This window comes from Schistocerca cancellata, chromosome 4 (assembly GCF_023864275.1).
Source record: "Schistocerca cancellata isolate TAMUIC-IGC-003103 chromosome 4, iqSchCanc2.1, whole genome shotgun sequence".
Lineage (NCBI taxonomy): Eukaryota > Metazoa > Arthropoda > Insecta > Orthoptera > Acrididae > Schistocerca > Schistocerca cancellata.
This window is the reverse complement of record NC_064629.1, coordinates 871,253,624-871,274,548: the sequence shown is the minus strand read 5'-3', so window position 1 is coordinate 871,274,548 and position 20,925 is coordinate 871,253,624. Positions and strand designations below refer to the sequence as shown.

The 20,925-nt window shown below is 40.9% G+C and overlaps 1 protein-coding gene across 1 annotated transcript in view; it reads left to right on the top strand.

Annotated features, from left to right (window-relative positions):
* Nucleotides 1-826: 826 nt before the first annotated feature.
* LOC126185017 (PI-PLC X domain-containing protein 1-like) overlaps nt 827-20,925 on the top strand; it is a 102,567-nt gene continuing 82,468 nt past the window's right edge. The window contains exon 1 of the mRNA XM_049927740.1: nt 827-975. Within this exon, the coding sequence (XP_049783697.1) occupies nt 915-975 (61 nt within the window). The 5' untranslated portion in view covers nt 827-914. The remainder of the gene's footprint in view (nt 976-20,925) is intronic.

Below are 20,925 nucleotides of genomic sequence, written 5' to 3'. Positions count from 1 at the left end.
CGCAGTCAACAATGCTCTACGTATGTATTCGTCTGAAGAACGTCGACATAAATTACAGCCAAGAGTGTTTAGGGGTTGAAAGAAGCTTATTAAAGCATGGAAACGGTGTAACATGCAAAATAAAAGGTGATGTAACTGGGATTCCGACTTTTTATTAGACATATTCAAAGAATAAAAAATATTAGAAAATAAATTAAGAAACTGATATATGTGAGATTCTCGCAGTGATTCGTTTCTGAAGCGCGAAAGACGACACGAGCAAATATTACTCATAAATTCTACTAAGTTTAGAGGACTCAGAAACATCGGAATCAGTTGCTTGTATTCGTTTCAGATCTTAAGATCGTTCAGAGTTAAGAGTCTTGCGGGCGACCCTCAATAGTTATTGATTTCGAAGGAAGGGCTAACACGAAAATTAGAGAGAACAGACAGTTCAGAATGACGGAATTTTTGTTTGCACGACCACGAAAATTCTGACAGAAACAGTCACCAGCTGGTTATTACGACAGGTGACGAGACTCTTACGATAATGCCGTAAAGAAACTAGGATGGCGCTGTTATAAATTTCCCTACCGAGAGAGGTAGCGTGATACGACACTGGACTCCCAGCAGGGCCCCTTGCGCAAGAGGGCATCCTAATTCTCGGCCAACCCTTCTCGAGGACGATGAAAATGACCTCAGTGTCGAGTGGACGTCGGCCGCCGACAAAAAGAAAATGGCGAGGGAGGCTGGAGGTGCGGTGTGATAATTCTACCAGCTAGAGTCGAGAGCGCGTGACTAGAGGCATTATCCTATCGCCAGCTGGAGGGTGCAGACAGGAAGTGCAGTCTGCGTCGTTATTCAATTGAAGATCCACGGGCCCGAGACAGTATATCTGCAGCGCGGGAGGCTCCGCCGGCACTTCGCTGTTGACCATGGGCCGAGTTGCAGCCACGATGCTCCTGCTCCTCCAGCTCTGCGCGGTCCTCGTGCACAGTAAGTGTCGCGCTCTACTCTCATCTTACTTTTTAGGATGATATATCTGTCTGACATATGTTTTCACGTTAAGCGGTATGGCATTAGGAATTTGCCCGCTGCGAGTTACATAAACATGAACTACCAACTTAAAAATGCTAAATCTTGTGCCTACGATTTTACTCTATCTAGGTCACTTCTACATGATTTGTAACAGTTATTCGTTCCATTTATCTTTCCTGAAGTTGGACGCTATTGACAGGCAAACACATTACCACTACACATCGTCAAAAGTACTAATATCTGTAACTAATTCTAAGTAAAACTGTGCAATATAAGAAGGTGAGTAGATATCTCCTAAATTTCAGTTTTATAGTTATGCTCTACCAAAACTACGTTTTGATACAGTGCATAAATGACGTTAGAATTACCTGTAGTAATGGTAGAATTGGTAGAGAAAGAATGCACATAATGAGAACCGCTTATTGTTCAGTGTTAGTCAGTTGCGTATTCTGTCATTTGAAATATAAATTCTTTTTTATAAATAGTAAAAATTATTTTATAGTGTACCTTCTGCGCTTTTATGCAACCTAAGCAATTACTTTTGATGCAAATACAGTTTTCATGCACAAACAAAAAATATCTTTTTTTCTTAAATAAACACATCGCCATTTGACGAATGGCGGTGTGTTCATTTAAAAATTATTGATGTCTGTTTCTCAGCAACATCAAAACTTGTTTAAAAAAGTATCTGTATTGTTATCGTTGTTTTTTTTTATATTTTAAAGAAGTTTCTTCATCATGATCAAAAGCAAGAGTTTCCTGTTATGTTGTTTATGAAAAACAGAATCATGTTTAACATAAGCTCCTTTGCGGATTTTTTTAAAAAAGAATTACCGCTTTTGAGAGACTGCGTTCTCTAGCGCTATATAATAAATGTATTTTTTTTATTTTTACTACTACATCCCTCTGTTGCACGTTACAAATCAACAATATTCGATTAAAACCTAAATTAAGTATTAACAGTTTCAATTTTGCTATGAATACTGTTTATTTTTAAGTAACAGACAGCAGGATAACTATGTGGAACACAAACATTCCGTAGGTTATTCAGCCTTTTATATATCCTCACTCAGTTTCTAGGCGGTCTACCTCTTCCGGTTTGTAGGGGAATCTAGTAAGACAGTGATCGTACACGCAAACAAAGTGCTCGAAATTAGGTAACACAAGACAGGAATGCAACACACCTAACGTACATATAACACGGGTACCACCTTAAGTGACCAAAGCTACTAGGAAAACTACTGTAGTTCGCGCTTAATTGTGACAGTTTACGGCAGTCTACGGTAGTTTTACAACTCTACTCAGTCTTAATTTAATTGTGGCATGATTTCTAAGTAAAATGCAATTTTTTCCCACTTATACAACTACCACAATAATTCATTGGTCAGATTTGATGTTTTTTTTTTTTCCTTTAGGTGCGGCTAAGCTATAAGAACTAACTTACTCTATGCGAATTTCTACCACGTATTACAGTTATAATATCTTTGGAAAACTTGTTCATAAACATGTTGTCGTCTTTAACTATGACAGCCAGTTATCTGATAACAGCGTTCTTCACTCAATGATGTTTTGGGTATGCAGCCAAATATCTTCAGGTAAGTGTCATGTCAGTCTTGGACGGCTCATCTGAAGCTGTGTGACAGGTTCCCAGATAAAATATCGTGCGTATCAGTAAACGAATAACGACTACACTACCGAAACGTAACTTCCAGGAAAATTTCAGGATACAAAACGACGTTATTGATCGAAATCTGCGTAAAAATAACAATAAAATCTTTAGAACATTCATGTCTTGTGTTTTCATTTATAAATCACAAATATTTCCGGTTAGAATATAGTTATCTCTGTTTCGATACATGTTACATGGAGAACTGAAGCAAGAGGCCGAACCATCCTATAACATATGAAAATAGACGTTTATTTTACGTATGTCGTCTATGTGTCCCGCTGAGAGAGGTCTCTGACATGCAGAAAGAAGTCAAAGGTGTACATTTAATTCAAGTGTAATGCAGTAAATAACTTTATGAATGATTATAGTATTATAGTGCTACTGTTAATTGTATTATAAACTGAAACACTAGCTTTTAAAAGGTTATGTGAAGATACTCTTCAATGTACTGGAAGACGCTGCCCAACAGGAAATCCACTACTTCAGTGTTAAACTCGATAACATTTCTCGAAAGACTTTTCATGCACTCTGTCTGGGTGTACCCACATATCTGACTCCGTTCTATATGTCAACCTTTGAAGACTTTCGAAAAATAATTTTTGTCCTAGTATTATATTCACAATTTTAACTATGTTTTTAAGAAAGGAGAAATATTGACAACGACGAAGAATATTAATAATTACACTTATTGTGAAACAGTTGTCAGAATAACAAGTTTAATGAAGAAGTCTCTACAGTAAGTTCTAGAACTAATACCGGCTATAATTCTATACTCTGTTAACATTATTTCTGTAAGTTAAGTTTAGCAGTGGCAGAACGTAATTTCCTCTTTCGTATTCAAATATTGGCTGCCAAAACGAGTTAGCTACTGCTCCACAGCAGAATAAGGAATACACTTCGATGGTCGGAAGTGTCTGGATAGTAGTAGTAGCGCCGTACGGTGTTTATATTAACATATTTTCATGCATTATCAAGCAGAAGCTTGTGCGCTGCCTCTCGACTCTGAGGCAGACATTTGAGAAACTGTTGGAGGAAGACATTGGGTACAGTTCCTGCTCACAAGGGTAAATTTACAAACTTCTGCACAGTGTTTCACAGAGACACTATACTGTTGATGGTATTCTGATGTAACGTTGAGGTCAGAAACCGCAAAGGTGATACTTTAAGATAGCGGGTTATATGCTAGCATCCTTTCTCATCATCGACGTCAACAACAGCAGATTAAATACGACACTTTAGTCCAGGGTCAGCTAACACAGTACCCCTTCCAAAAACAGCTACATTTAAAGACAACTGGCATAAATGCCTTCAACTAGAAAGGCTTTTAGCAGATCATGAGCCGACGGAGAATGGTATCGGCCAGCTCAGATGTCTCTGCTCGCTTAGGAGAGTTGTCTGTAATGGAAAGGATCGATCATCATATAATACAAATAATATTCCTATATAACTTTTGCCAACAGGAATGCTAGAGTTGGCTGCGTTCTGTAGAAAATCCTTGGGTACTTGAAGAATAATAGGTAAATATGAAGAACAGTACTTTTGTAGTACATAAAGTGTTGACTTGCAAACTGCATAAGCCTAGGAGAGATTAGGCACCAGAATCCTTTGTTTAGGCAACTAAGAAATCAATTACTTGTCTATTTGATGTTCAACAAAAGGAAATGAGGGAATCGCCACGACGATAAAGATCTACTGGGCACAATCAGATTAACTGAATCAGAAAAATTAATCTGAACCTACTCAATTCAAGCTACAGTGTGAACCATGGAACGATTAGAGCGTTGTTGCTAATAACGGCTCTTATAAAATACTTCCTATTTTTGGAAGAGCCTGTTGTATTGCCTTTTTTCCTTGGAAGTGTGCCGTGTTCACCCTTCCAGATATAGTGTCTGGTTCGTTCCTAGATGCGACAAATTTGCCTACTGGATAAGGACCTGTAATGATTCCTTAACATTTTCGCTGCGGCTGACGCTTATAAGCGTCAATCTTAAAAATGCACATTTGAAGTAAATATAATTTCAAATGAATCCAGTTTCCTTTTTTTTCCTTGTTAAGAATTTGCGTTTTGGAATCGAAATTTTTCCTGAATGCAGTGGATTTGTTGCTTGTTTGAATTGTATTTTTTGTTACATTATCAACAAATCACGAACATTTCAATGACGCTTGTGACCCTTATAGGTGTCAGACAGCAAATAGACTTTAAAACATGACCACAATACAGTCGAGGCTTATTTGAGGTAATGCATCTAAGGTGTCGTCATTAAGTCAGTAGAGAACATGATCCTACAGATCTTACAAGGTCTTGACGTCAGTCTGTAGCTCAGGTGTGCTTAGGAGCGTCGGCTCCGAGCGGTACCTGCCGTTTCAGAATGTTACTGCACGTTGCCGGGCCGCACTGGAGAGTTGCGCGCCTGCACCGATGCCGCAGCGAAAGTGTTAAGTTAGCGGGCTATATGCTAACACCATTTCTCATCATTATCATCGTCATCAACAACAGCAGCAAATGAAATGCGACACTTTAGTCCAGGGTCAGCTAACACAGCACCCCTTCCAAAAAAAGCTACACTTAAAGACAACTGGCATAAATGCCTTCAACTAGAAAGGCTTTTAGCAGATCATGAGCCGACGGAGAATGGTATCGGCCAGCTCAGATGTCTTTCTTCGCTTAGGAGAGTTGTCTATAATGGAAAGGATCGATCATCACATAATACAAATAATATTCCTATATAACTTTTGCCAACAGGAATGCTAGAGTTGGCTTGGGTACTTGACGAATAATAGGTAAATATGAAGAACAGTACATAGTGTTGACTTGAAAACTGCATAAGCCTAGGAGAAATGGCTTCAAATGGCTCTGAGCACTATGGGACTTAACTTCTGAGGTCATCAGTCCCCTAGAACTTAGAACTACTTAAACCTAACTAACCTAAGGACATCACACACATCCATGCCCGAGGCAGGATTCGGACCTGCGACCGTAGCGGTCTCGTGGTTCGAGTCTGTAGCGCCTAGAACCGCTCGGCCACCCCGGCCCGCCTAAGCCTAGGAGAGATTAGGCACCAGAATTCTTTGTTTAGGCAACTAAGAAATCAATTACTTGTCTACTGGATGTTCAACAAAAGGAAATGAGGCAATCGCCATGATGATAAAGATCTACTGGGCACAATCAGATTAACTGAATCACTACAAAAGTTAATCTGAAACTATTCAATTCAAGCTACAGTGTGAACAATGGAACGATTAGAGCCTTGTTACTAATAATTGGCTCTTATAAAATACTTCCTATTTCTGGAAGATCCTGTTGTATTGCCTTTTTTCCTTGGAAGTGTGCCGTGTTCACCCTTCTAGATATAGTGTTCGGTTCGTTCCTACATGCGACCAATTTGCCTAATGGATAAGGACCTGTAATGATTCCTTAATTCGATAATGTTAGTACCTGTACGTCACCAGCTGCAATTTGTCGCATGACACCGGAATCCGTGCTTACAGTGCAACCATTCTATCCTCTCGCACCTTATAAACATATCTTCCCCAAATTAGTGGGCAAAGTTCCTTTCTGCGAACCATAATCAAGAAGAATAACTCCTGGACGTAAAATGTGTTGAAACTCGTCGATTTTCATTGTAAAGTCTCTGTTAATATCTGTGGTTCCGTCAACGTGTAAATTAACTTTCACAAGGGCATCGTGCCAGTTCAATCATCAATAACAATAATGAGCGTATGGCATTGGTGGCCGGGAGACCGCTCGCGGGGCGGTTCGGCCGCCGCTCCACAACTCCTTCAACGTCACTTCGGCGGCTTGCGAGTGAATGAGGATGAAACTATGATGAAAGACACACAACACCCAGTCATCTCGAGGCAGAGAAAATCCCGGACCCCGCCGGGAATCGAGCCCGGGACCCCGTGCGCGGGAAGCGAGAATGCTACCGCAAGACCACGAGCCGCGGAGAGATCAATCATTAATCACGCACTAACTCTGGCTTTTAGACGTAAAGTGAAGCATACGCGTGCCTTAACATTCCTCAAAGTCACTTTAAAAATGTATTTGTACAACACAATCAACCAGCGATGACGGTAAGAGTCACGAACACGCGTTTACTAGGATCTAGGAAATCGATGTCTGTTGGCAGTATTTTTCTCCGAAGTCTCTTCAAAGCAGCAACACTAGAGCTTCGAGCAGCGATTTCGTAGTTATGTATGTTATTGCTTCACAACACACATGAAATTCTCTCATATGGTCACTGGCGTAGAATCATTATTCCCCTAGCACGTCTCCGAAACCTTTACTGACCGGACAAATCAAAACCACGTAACGAGCTACATACGTTCCACGGTAGCAAAATTCTGTAAAGTCAGAGGTACTGTTTTACATTTCGCGCTCGTAATAACTCGCCTCTGAGAATGTTCGTATTTTCTGTGAGATGTCAGTATGAGAATCTTCTTTTAAAACTTCAGACTGTCCATTCGCCTTGTGAAAATTAACACTCGAAGTCTCTCGAAACGAAACAACAATTTTTCGTTATGTCTGCTCAATGCTTCTAACGTCCATCTTCAGTCAGTACGAGGATTTGTTTTTTTTAATCAGACTACAGTATCGCCCAACTACCTCTGACTCAGCCATAGCCGGCTGGAACACCTTTTCGTCTCTCACGATGGATATGAAACAGATAAAGCACATACACAATATCAATACAAAAATTGCAATAACATTAACAGTGTAATTACACAAACATATAACAATACGTAGCTGGCGTCGCTCAGCGGAAATGTTGTACTTAATGTCTCATAAATGTTTCATTTGTAAACATTACATTAACCTACGGCAACCTGAGTGAGTCTGGAACTGATTTCAGTTACTTACTAGACTCTTATGATAATTGAAGGAATAACCTTTTGTGACCAGTCAGCAAAGCTATCTGTCTGGTAGCACTATGAACTTTCCGGACTCTCTTTCGTACAACTGGAATGACCCATACGATGTTTATTCTATTAATGGTACTCATTATAGTTTTACATTCTCATTGTCAACTTAACGAATTTAATATACATACATATTTACATTTTTACACGATTTCAAGAAAATGGCTCTTTGCTACCATTCATAATCATTTTGATTTGGATGTGCCTATTTTACGATTTATATCGTGTATCGTGTTACAAGTTATGTAGACAATAAAAACCTATTTGACTTTCAAAATTTCATACTAAAAGTCCTAAGGCCCCTTGGAAATCGTTCTTATGATACATTTTTGGATATAATATAGTACACGTATTCGGGCACACTTTCCCTTATATTCGCTATACATTACTTCTGGTTCCTGACTTGGTCGAGAATAAATTCAAGATGTCGTTAACTACTTGCCTGCGTGACTGCTACGGTCGCAGTTTCGAATCCTATCTCGGGCATGGATGTTTGTGATGTCCTTAGGTTAGTTAGGTTTAAGTAGTTCTAAGTTCTAGGGGACTGATGACCTGAGATGTTAAGTCCCATAGTGCTCAGAGCCATTTTTTGAACTACTTGCCTCATCATCCATTATCATATTTCGACATACATAGAAATTATACAGTCAGTACTTAATTATCTGGACTTAAGCTACACAGTTTCTTTTAACGAGAATTACAATGGCTGCGTCGGGAGTAGATTATCGTGGATACCGCATGACAGGCATTTCCAGAGACTATGATGCTCCATCAGGCTGCTGCACTCTGACAAACAGTTCCTGGTCCTCTTCTTCTTGTTACCAATATACATACGATAATAATATTATATACTTCTCCCGGTTTGGTTCGTAACCTGTACATTAAACAATAAATTCAAGGAAGGCGAAATAAAGCCTATCAAATTATTTCCCAGTACAGGAGAGAATACTTAATATCTTTTCCTTAGCAAATATGCAAACATCGTCTACCAGTTCGTTGTTGTGAATGAACGGATTTTTTTTGCGACTTAATCCTTCTGTATATGTCCCTTCATCATTTCTTTAAGATCTTTGGCATAAATTACTTTCTCGATATATGTGTAACTGAAAATTGTATTAACCTTAAATCTTATTTCTCGTATAACATTTTCTGATTCGGTCTTTTACAAGACGTTTTCTTGTATAGCTTTTTGCCGCTGGTTTTACCTCCTAATACTTGTTCAGTTTTACCTACTAGAAAATTCTCCAATCTAAACCCTTCTCATATCATGCTGTCTGTGCCAAAACGTATTACTACCAGCCCCAAAGGAGCAGACTGCTCGATTGGCCTCTCAACTTTGTGCATGGGTCAGTACAAGGTTTATGTCTCCAAATAGCCTCAGGTACTAAGTACCCACATTAGAGAAACATCCCCTTCAACAAGCAATACTAATCCACCCAAAGGATGCAACAAATATCGTATTCATTTACAACTGACCTTCCCTCATAGTTCATCTCACGTATATTCACACATATACTCCAAAAAGAAACATCTGCCTAATTCACACTTATACTTTATGGAATTATGTTTCTTCTCCTTACAACTTATGCATATCAGTTATTACACTGTATTTAATTTACTAAGAAATATGATATTGCTTGGCTCCTTAGTTCACTTACTTAACTAATGAAAAAAGAATTGCTTACTCTCGACATCTACTCAGTATTGCTTAGGTACCTCTACTGCGCAAGATACTTTCTTATCTTTGATACACTGTACAGAGCTTTAATAACCTTGGATGTCGGTTCCTGAGCTGCTTTAGAATGTGGAGTGACTACCACTTCCCATGGCCTTTGAAATAATTGGAAAAACATTCTCACTTCCTGTCGACCTTTAGAACTTAAGAAATGAATCCACATCGTTTAATTGAAAACATGGCCTCACAGCCATCTCATATTTCTGGAGTCTGTCGTTTGCACTCTGAGTCTGTCTAGCTTCTATGAAGTCTGACGATACACCTCATTTAAACGGATGCTGTACAGGCCTTTTCAGTAAATTTAAAAATCGTTCTCCGAATCTTTCCCAATCACCTCCATAGACACCACACCAGTACTCGCATGAGACATTTCGTTTAACAATACTCAAATTCGGGTACCAAATCTACCCATCTGGCGCCTCGTTCAGCACAGTATGAGCTACAAAGCTTCTCCGTTCCCCGCATAACCCATTCTGTAAGGCTACTTTGTGGATACTATCTTGATGCTAGTATCTGCTTAATGTTGTATTTAGCCATTAATTCTTTAAAATCTTTACTAATGAACTGACTTCCATTAGTTCTTAACATTGTCTTAAGTATACCAACATTTACAAAATGTAATTTAAATTCAAGGTGGAGGGGGAAGAAAGGAAAGGAAAGGAAAGGGAAGGAACTATTGAGTGGTGGGACTTTATGCGGAATCAACGGCGATGAGTGAAAATGTGTGCCGAACAGGGATTCAGACCTGGGATCTCCTGCTTTCTAGGCCGTGGCGTTAACCATTGCGCCATCCAGACAAAGTGCTTATCGCAGTTGCGTGGACTATGTTCTCTTATTTTCCAGAAATAAATCATAAATCTAGTTCTCGAATTTAGGGCTGACTGTAAATTATCATAGCCTAAAGGTAAACCGGATAATGCATAGGGAACAAGATTCCTAATTCTTTGGATATTCTTGACATTTATGTCGAACTCCTGTAGGAATAAGTCCCATCTCGTATGTCTATGGTGTAACAGTTTGCCATGTATAAGAAATGTCGATACTTGATGATCCGTGTATACTATAGTTTTATTACCAGCTAGTATGTATCTAAATCTCTTGAAGCTCCACATAACCACTGATGCTTCTTCTCCACTACCGTACTTTCATATTTATTCAATACCCTACGAGCAAAAGCTAAACTGTTCAAATGGCTCTGAGCACTATGGGACTTAACTTCTGAGATCATCAGTCCCCTAGAACTTAGAACTACTTAAACCTAACTAACCTAAGGACATCACACACATCCATGCCCGAGGCAGGATTCGAACCCGCGACCGTAGGGGTCGCGCGGTTCCAGACTGTAGCGCTTAGAATCGCTCGGCCACTGCGGCCGGCAGCTAAACTGTGGTGATTACTCATTTCGCCAGGTAAATCTCCCTGTAACACTTCACAGATAATTCCATATTTCGTGGATAACTTAAACACTACCTTAATGTATTGATGGTATAATAATTTGACCTTTATTAAATCTTTTTTTATTCTATCAAATGCTGCTCATTCTCTGTCGCCACATCTCCAGGTTGACTTTTGTTTTAATAACTACGTAATACCAGGATCATCTACATTTGAATTTCCCCTCGATATTTCATAAGAAATTGACCATACCTAAAATGACTTAAGCTGCCTCTCATTTATTGCATAAGGACATCCGGCTGTTGCGTTCACTCACTGGTGGTATCGTACTCATGTGGGATCGACAATGACTCAAAACCTTAACTACCTTCTCACCAAATTTCCAACTTTAATAACTCTATCTCAATGCTTTTCTGTCTAATCTTAACAAATATTTCCTTCAGTAGCTACAGATGATCTGTCGAATGCTTGTATATAACAAACATGTCATATACATAATGTGACATCTTTTTTAACAGTTCTTCACTTAAGGCCACATCTAAGGCTCTCATAAATATAGACACAGACACATTAAGCCCGAATGGTAGCACGCAAAACTGAAATGATCTACCTTCGAGCAATAATGCAGAATGGAGACTGACCTGCCAATGTCTGGAGATCAAACCATATCGCTAATATATATCGCTTCATCGAACTTAAATAACACTTCTTCCATGCGTAGTGGACGATATCTCTCCACCTCTATAATCTGATTTAAAGTTTGGACGATATCTCTCCATCTCTATAATCTGATTTAAATTTTGCACGTCTAACACTAAACGTACCCCACCCTGGGGTTTCTTCACCACTAACAAGAGACTGTTTTAAACGCTCTGTGATCCTTCAGTGACTCCTTGCTCAGTTTTCTGTATCACTATGTTGACTGTAGGTTTTGAAGGAAAAGGTATTGTGTAAGCCCTTTAGAAAAAATGTTTTAACTATTTCAATTTTCAGTTTGCACTCATAACCCCCAATAAGACCAGACCGATCAGAGAATACATCTCTATAATTACTTAACAACTTCATTAAATCGTTACTTTCCTCCAAGGCAAGGTAACCGCTCTTATAAGCTTCACCCTCGATTTGTGCAACGCTTGTCTTCTGAACCTAGCTGTCATTTGAATTTCTACAAGTTTCCTTCGGATCTTTCTGCGCGGTTCTCCACAGCACTAAGTCATCATTAGCTATAGATTCTGTATAGATAACAGATATGTTTAAATATTCCCTCTGGATATTACATGATAGTTCCTTTGTTTTAAAATTTATTACCACTTCACATTTAGTACACCAATCCAGACCTACTAGTAGGGGAGTATTCATATTTCGCACTACCACCGGAAACAGTGACTAAAGATAAGTTTACTTAACTTAAAGGTTAACAATACTTCCTGCTTGACCTTCTTCCCTCTATTGCCTGTAATACCAACAATCTGTGCTCCCGATACTGATAGTACAGAAAATCATCCTCTATCCTGAACACTATCAAAATAAGACTGAGCTGTTACTGAGATTTCACTCCTAGAGTTTATAAAGATATTAACCTTCTCTCCTTTCACCATTCCTCGAATAATACGTCTTACCAAGTGCCATATGGTACTTAAGTTCAACTAGTAATTAATCTCGTAACGTTCGTTCTCCCTCTATATCAATAGCACTATGACTTTGTATCTTTGATTATTGATTACTGGTCCCTGGTAAGGCCCTTCCCGGGAGACCTCCTCCATTTTCCTCCTGTTCAATAGTTACAGTTCCTATATGAAAACCTCTTTCTTCAGATTTCCTTCCCCCTTGTACCCTACGTAGTTCCCAATAGTTTCGTCGTTCCTTTTGATAACAGTTATTAACAGAGTGCTTTACCTGGCAATACTGGTTACTACGTACTTTCCCTTCCGTACAAGAATCTCCCATATTCTTTCTGAAATCATCCCTGTTAGATCTGAAAAGCTCTTCTTCGTGAGTCTTGTTCAAAATACCCAACTGTTCCAGGAAACTTAAAATTGCATTTACCGTACCCCACTCTCTACCGATTATCTTCTCTCTTACGTATGACGGCTTGCGGCTAGTTAACAGCTTGGCTGCATAACTTTCACTTATAGACTTATCCATGAATTTCAGTCTGTTGAGATACCACTGAAAATATTTGTGAAATCTGCCCCAACTGCGATTATCATGGCCAGGATCTAATAATTCTAAAGTTAACTTTTGTTGTTGTCCTTCCGACTAGTACTTGTCTTTCAATTGTCTACAAAAATCTTCCCAACTATAAAACTGATTAGCATGGAGCATACCCCACTCTGATGCCTCTTTCTGTAAGTGACCAACCGCAAATTTGATTATCTTGTTATAATCCCATGAGGTGCACAATGCATTTTCAAAATCTCTCTAAGAAATTATAAGATGCATGTCTCACTCCGGCTTAAATACCGGAAATCTATTTGCGAGATGTCGTCCACTTTCTATACGGAATTCTTTCCACCAATCTCTTGTAAATTGTTCCTCTGTGTTATCTACACAATAATTCCCTTCAGCCTTTTCCCTGGTATTCGATCCGTTATTTAACGTCTTGTCACTACTATTAACCTTACCATTTAGAAGCAAAGTAGGGCACTGAGATGGAAATGGAAATGAGCGTTTGGCGTCATTGGCCGGGAGGCTCCTCGCGGGGCAGGTCCGGCCGCCTTGGCGCAGGTCTTATTACATTCGGCGCCACATTGGGCGACCTGCACGCCGGATGGGGATGAAATGATGATGAACACAACACAACACCCAGTCCCTGAGCGGAGAAAATCTCCGACCCAGCCGGGAATCGAACCCGGGCCCGGAGGACGGCAATCCGTCACGCTGACCACTCAGCTACTGGGGCGGACGGCACTGAGATGATACCTCGGTATGTATTTGATGTGCTACCGGACCATTAGAATTTTCTCCAGTGCCTCCTACCTCGATCAGTTGATGGTCGTTATTGTCCCTTCTTTATGGGACAGCTTGTGCTAATGCACTTGAACTGCAAGTGCCTCGCAATCAACCACAGACTACGTTAAGCTGTAGTTCCGCGATCTATTGTGCGTCTCATTCGACTTGCTGCCATAATTTTTCGATTTCCTTACGTTCATCCCGTACTTCACTTTTTAGGCTAGTTAAGCTTTCATCCTGTTTATATTTCGGTTCTAATTTCACCTACTTGATTGACTCTATGAATTCTTTTTTTGTAATATCAGCATTTTCGTGTACCTTGGTCTGAATATTCCTAGTCTTACTGTCTAGATATGTAAACAATGTAGCCTTAAGGTTAGTTGCATCATCCGTCAGAGTTTAAATATCCTGATGGATTCCTTCTTTTTCCGCTCTTGTTTCTCGGATACGAGTCTCGAGTTGCTCCCCCAAAAGAGTTATCAGCTCCGTAATTTACTGATTTTCATTTTTAATATTAGTTACATCCCTTTTTAGCTATTACCTCTCTCTCTACATCTCTATTATCTTTCCTTAACACTCCACTTGTCTTATCTAATTGTTCCTTGAGATCTGCTGCTAATTGCTCCCTCAGTTCTTTAAACGTCCGGATTATATCTCATTTTAAATGACTATCCTACTTGAAAGTCTCTTCGGGTTTGCTGCCGGATCCTAAAATCAACTTGACTCGACATTTCGGCGATCCAACTGGTCGCCATCTTCAGGAAAATGCTGCTTCTGCTGATGAGTCCCGCTGAGAAATGACGCCAGGCTGCAAATCGACGTCCTATATAGGCCACTGTTCAGTACACGGCGCATGCGCCGCCCATCACGGTTTCTGCCTTCCAAAACAGGGAGGTGGCGCCGCCCTTAGTGAAACACTGCTGGCAACGATATATCGCAATCAAGGCCGCACCGAAGAACGTTCAGTTTTGATGCGAGATAATACAGGATTCCACGTTTTGCTAAGAGGAAACCCATTGTCTCTGTTGATTAAATTATCAGCCAAACTAATTTCAATCGCCTCTTTGTAAACACTGTTCCAAAACCCGGAAATGTTGGCAACCACAACAGTTTCCTCAAATTTTATTTTGTGTCCCTCATTTAGTCAGTGTTCTGCTACCGCCGATTTTTCCGGCTGTTGTAGCCTCGTATGACGGCGATGTTCCACACACCTGTCATGCACTGTGCGAATAGAACGGCCAACGTAAGCTTTCCCACATTGACACGGAATTTTGTAAACCCCGGGTTTCCTAAGCCCCAAATCATCCTTCACAGAGCCGAGCAGAGCCCTAATCTTAGAAGGTGGTCGGAACAAACTCTTAATGTTAAAATTCCTTAAAATTCGTCCAATCTTAAACGATAAGCCTCCAGCATAAGGAAGAAAGGCCACAGATCTATGTTCCTCATCGTACACCACCGGAGATGGTCCAAACTCCATAGCCCGACGAATCTGGTTCTCGGTGTATCCATTTTCCTTAAAAACAGTCATCAAATGCTCAAGTTCTTGGGTTAAGCTGTCTGCGTCGGAAATGGCACATGCTCTCCGTACCAAATTCCTAAGGACGCCACTACGTTGGTATGGTGGATGACAACTCTCAAGATGCAGATACCAATCTGTGTGTGTTGGCTTTCGGTGAACACTGTGTCCCAAAGTTCCATCTGGTTTTTTATAAACCATTACGTCTAAAAATGGAAGCATCCCATCATTTTCAACCTCCATAGTAAATTTGATACGGGGATGAAGACAGCTGAAGTGGTCCAAAAATCTGTTAAGAGCATCACGTCCATGCGGCCAGATCCGGCAGCAAACCCGAAGAGACTTTCATGACTTATTACGCCGGGAAAGCCTACGTAATCACGACTATCCTACTTATTCTTAAGACAGTTAATTATCTGTTAAATAAACACAGCAATACTACATTCAAAACAACACACTATTAACTCGTCCATGTTTCCACGACAAATTCGCACATTCACGTATCAGACCACTGCCGCCGTTATGAAAATGACTCATCGGTCAGTCACTTTATTTCTTGCAGACTCGCAGCCGCAGACCGTGACGGTGGCTCGACCCTAGCCCCTGCACATCTATTCACCATCGGCTACATTCCTATCGGCGGCTCGGAACTGCAGTCGGCTGGCGGGGAGACAACAGTCTCCCCAGATGCACTTGCAGTCGGGACTAGCAGCCCCCCCCCCCCTTTATGTACGAGGTGCATTCAAGTTCTAAGGCCTCCGATTTTTTTCTAACTAACTACTCACCCGAAATCGATGAAACTGGCGTTACTTCTCTACGTAATCGCCCTGCAGACGTACACATTTTTCACAACGCTGACGCCATGATTCCATGGCAGCGGCGAAGGCTTCCTTAGGAGTCTGTTTTGACCACTGGAAAATCGCTGAGGCAATAGCAGCACAGCTGGTGAATGTGCGGTCACGGAGAGTGTCTTTCATTGTTGGAAAAAGCCAAAAGTCACTAGGAGCCAGGTCAGATGAGTAGGGAGCATGAGGAATCACTTCAAAGTTGTTATCACCAAGAAACTGTTGCGTAACGTTAGCTCGATGTGCGGGTGCGTTGTCTTGGTGAAACAGCAAACGCACAGCCCTTCCCAGACGTTTTTGTTGCAGTGCAGGAAGGAATTTGTTCTTCAAAACGTTTTCGTAGGATGCACCTGTTACCGTAGTGCCCTTTGGAACGCAATGGGTAAGGATTACGCCCTCGCTGTCCCAGAACATGGACACCATCATTTTTTCAGCACTGGCGGTTACCCGAAATTTTTTTGGTAGCGGTGAATCTGTGTGCTTCCATTGAGCTGACTGGCGCTTTGTTTCTGGATTGAAAAATGGCATCCATGTCTCATCCATTGTCACAACCGACGAAAAGAAACTCCTATTCACGCTGTAGTTGCGCGTCAACATTGCTTGGCAACATGCCACACGGGCAGCCATGTGGTCGTCCGTCAGCATTCGTGGCACCCACCTGGATGACACTTTTCGCATTTTTAGGTCGTCATGCAGGATTGTGTGCACAGAACCCACAGAAATGCCAACTCTGGAGGCAATCTGTTCAACAGTCATTCGGCGATCCCCCAAAACAATTCTCTCCACTTTCTCGATCATATCGTCAGACCAGCTTGTGCGAGCCCGAGGTTTGTTGTCACACGATGTTCTGCCTTCATTAAATTGTCGCACCCACGAACGCACACCCATAACTGCATCACCACATGTCTCCTTCAACTGTCGATGAATTTCAATTGGTTTCACACCACACAAATTCAGAAAACGAATGATTGCATGCTGTTCAAGTAAGGAAAACGTCGCCATTATAAGTATTTAAAACAGTTCTCATTCTCGCCGCTGGCGGTAAAATTCCATCTGCCGTACGGTGCTGCCATCTGTGGGACATATTGACAATGAACGCGGCGTCATTTTAAAACAATGCGCATGTTTCTATTTCTTTCCAGTCCGGAGAAAAAAATCGGAGGCCTTAGAACTTGAATGCACCTCGTAACTGCTATAAAACTTCACCTGTAAAAAGTAATCTGACTGGGGATGCGAGGTACCACTCGCCACCCATTGTCGCTGCCGCACTAGGTCCTCCCACGTCATCCACGCATTCCAGAATTTCTCCCTTACTACCTCTGTGCCGTCCTATCGTAACGGTCGAAACGAAAACGTGTTCACCCTTTCAAATATAGTCTCCTGTTCGTTCCTACTTGCAACAAATTTGCCTGATGGATAAGGACGTGTAATGATTCCTTAACTTGTTAATGTTAATACCACGTTGCTGCCAGACACTAGTGGTCGTATGACACCGGAATCCGTGCTTTCAGTGCAAACAAACAATGCTCCTCCACTTCATAATCATACCTTCCTCAAATTAGTGGGCTGCAGTTACTTTTAACGAACCAAAAGTAATAAGGAAAAGTCCTGCACGTAAAATGCGTGATAAAACTCGTGAATTCCAATCGTGAATTTTATGATAAACAATGCAAGTTGTTTTTAATCGATTACAGTCTCCCTGTTAATATCTCTGATGCCGTCAACATGTAAATTAACTTTCATTTAGGAGTATCGTGCCACTTCAACCATTAATCACACGCTAGCACCGCCTTTTAGATGTACAGTGAAGCGTAAGCCTGCCTTAACACGTCTTTGTCTAGCACAGTCAACCAGCGATGATGTTGTTAATCACGCACACACAGAAGCGTTTCTCTATAATTAGTTATTAATGATCTTCAAAATTCCTCTGTACGACTTGCCTTTAAATATTTACAAGGATTTGGGAAATATGGAATCTATTAGCAGTATCTGAAGTCTCATGAAAGTAGGAATTACCTGCCATATTCTCGGCCAACTGGAGTTTCTACTCTGTTTCCAATTACATCTTCGCAAATATTCATTTCTCTTCTCCTTATTTAGAGTTGTATGACCTGTGACCTCCCTAGACAAATCACCTATGTTGATTCAGTCACGCACGACGTCTTTCAAACTGTAGAGGCATTTGCAACAGTGTATTCCTTTTTTTCCTATGTTTTCTAAAGACGTTCCACATGTACCACAACGTCAAGTAAGAAGTAAGATTAGATTATATAGAGTCTCTTCACAGGTATGTGTTTCGCTCGATGAAGTTTCGACTAATACAGCCCAGTACGTTACACTGGCCTGCGGATGTTCAACAGAAACGAAAGAAACATCGCATGTGTCCCAGGAAGAGTAATAGGGCCGCTAATGGTCTCAATGTATATAAACGTGCCCTTTCCAAGAAACCATACTGGCATTTACCTGGAGCGATTTAGGTAAATCAAGGGAAACCTAAGCCTCGATGGTCGGAAACGGACTTGAACCGTCGTCCCCCTGAACACGAGTCCAACGGCCTAACCACTGCGCCATCTCTTTCGGTGTCGTGGGCAGACTTGGAAAGAGTATCTGCTTCTGCTTCTTCTTCTTTTGTGTCTTTGTCTCACATCGTCGAAGGGACGGCATAGTTATTAACGGATTTGGCTAGCTTTCGTGTAAGGGGTGGCCGGATGACCTACATGTCGCCCCCACGTTAACCCCTGCACGGAATACTATCCCAACTGCCTGCGAGCAGTGTTATTCGTGGGATAGTCAATGAAAACTTCTTAATTGTTAGTGAATGGTGTATCTGAGGCTTGACTTGAGTACCAGCCCGGTATTTACCCAGTGAGTTGTGGGGAACCGACTAAAACCTACATCCGAGCTGGTCGGCACACCGCCCATCGTCGTTGATCCAGAGGGCGGATTCGATCCGGGGCCGACACACCTCCCCACCCCGGATACGGTGCTTTTTGAAGCACGACTATCGGGTCTGGTAGATAAATGTAAGAGTACACCCATAATAAACGTAAATAACCCGCTTAAATAGGAAGGGATAATACTATGAAACGAAGTGAAATGGGACGATCATGTAAAATATTTTGTGTGGAAGGTGAATAAAAGACAGGGTTATGAAAAAAAAAATCAAATAGGGGTAATGCACGAGTAGGTTTAATAATGAATAAAAAAAAAGGGAGTGCGGGTAAGCTGCTACAAACAACATAGTGAACGCATTATTGTGGCCAAGATAGACACGAAGCCCTGCCTACTACAGTAGTATAAGTTTATATGCCAACTAGCTCAGTAGTTGATGAAGAAATTGATGAAATGTATGATGTAGGAATAGGGAGAGAAGGAAACATAGTAGGTGAATATGGATTGGGGGTAAGAAATGAAAGAGGAAGCCGTCTGGTAGAATTTTGCACAGAGCATAACTTAATCATAGCTAACACTTGGTTCAAGAATCATAAAAGAAGGCTGTATACGTGGAAGAATCCTGGAGATACTAGAAGGTATCAGATAGATTATATAATGGTAAGACAGAGATTTAGGAACCAGGTTTTAACTTGTAAGACATTTCCAGGGGCAGATGTGGAATCTGACCACAATCTATTGGTTATGAACTGTAGATTAAAACTGAAGAAACTGCAAAAAGGTGGGAATTTAACGAGATGGGACCTGGATAAACTGACTAAACCAGAGGTTGTACAGAGTTTCAGGGAGAGCATAAGGGAACAACTGACAGGAACGGGGGAAAGAAATACAGTAGAAGAATGGGTAGTTCTGAGAGATAAAGTAGTGAAGGCAGCAGAAGATCAAGTAGGTAAAAAGACGAGGGCTAGTAGAAATCATTGGGTAACAGAAGAAATATTGAATTTAATTGATGAAAGGAGAAAATATAAAAATGCAGAAAATGAAGCAGGCAAAAATGAATACAAATGTCTCAAAAATGAGACCGACAGGAAGTACAAAATGGCTAAGCAGGGATGGCTAGAGGACAAATGTAAGGATGTAGAGGCTCGTCTCACCAGGGGTAAGATAGATACGCCTACAGGAAAATTAAAGAGACCTTTGGAGAAAAGAGGACCACTTGCATTAATATCAAGAGCTCAGATGGAAACCCAGTTCTAAGCAAAGAAGGGAAAGCAGAAAGGTGGAAGGAGTATATAGAGGGTCTATACAAGGGCAATTTTCTTGAGGACAATATTATGGAAATGGAAGAGGATGTAGATGAAGATGAAATGGGAGATACGATACTGCGTGAAGAGTTTGACAGAGCACTGAAAGACCTGAGTCGAAACAAGGCCCCGGGAGTAGACAACATTCCATTGGAACTACTGACGGCCTTGGGAGAGCCAGTCCTGACAAAACTCTACCATCTGGTGAGCAAAATGTATGAGACAGGCGAAATACCCTCAGACTTCAAGAAGAATATAATAATTACAATCCCAAAGAAAGCAGGTGTTGACAGATGAGAAATTTACAGAACTATCAGTTTAATAAGTCATAGCTGCAAAATACTAACTCGAATTCTTTACAGACGAATGGAAAAAACTGGTAGAAGCCGACCTCGGGGAAGATCAGTTTGGATTCCATAGAAATGTTGGAACTCGTGAGGCAATACTGACCTTACGACTTATCTTAGAAGAAAGATTAAGGAAAGGCAAACTTGCGTTTCTAGCGTTTGTAGACTTAGAGAAAGCTTTTGACAATGTTGACTGGAAAACTCTCTTTCAAATTCTAAAGGTGGCAGGGGTAAAATACAGGCAGCGAAAGGCTATTTACAATTTGTACAGAAACCAGATGGCAGTTATAAGAGTCGAGGGGCATGAAAGGGAAGCAGTGGTTGGGAAGGGAG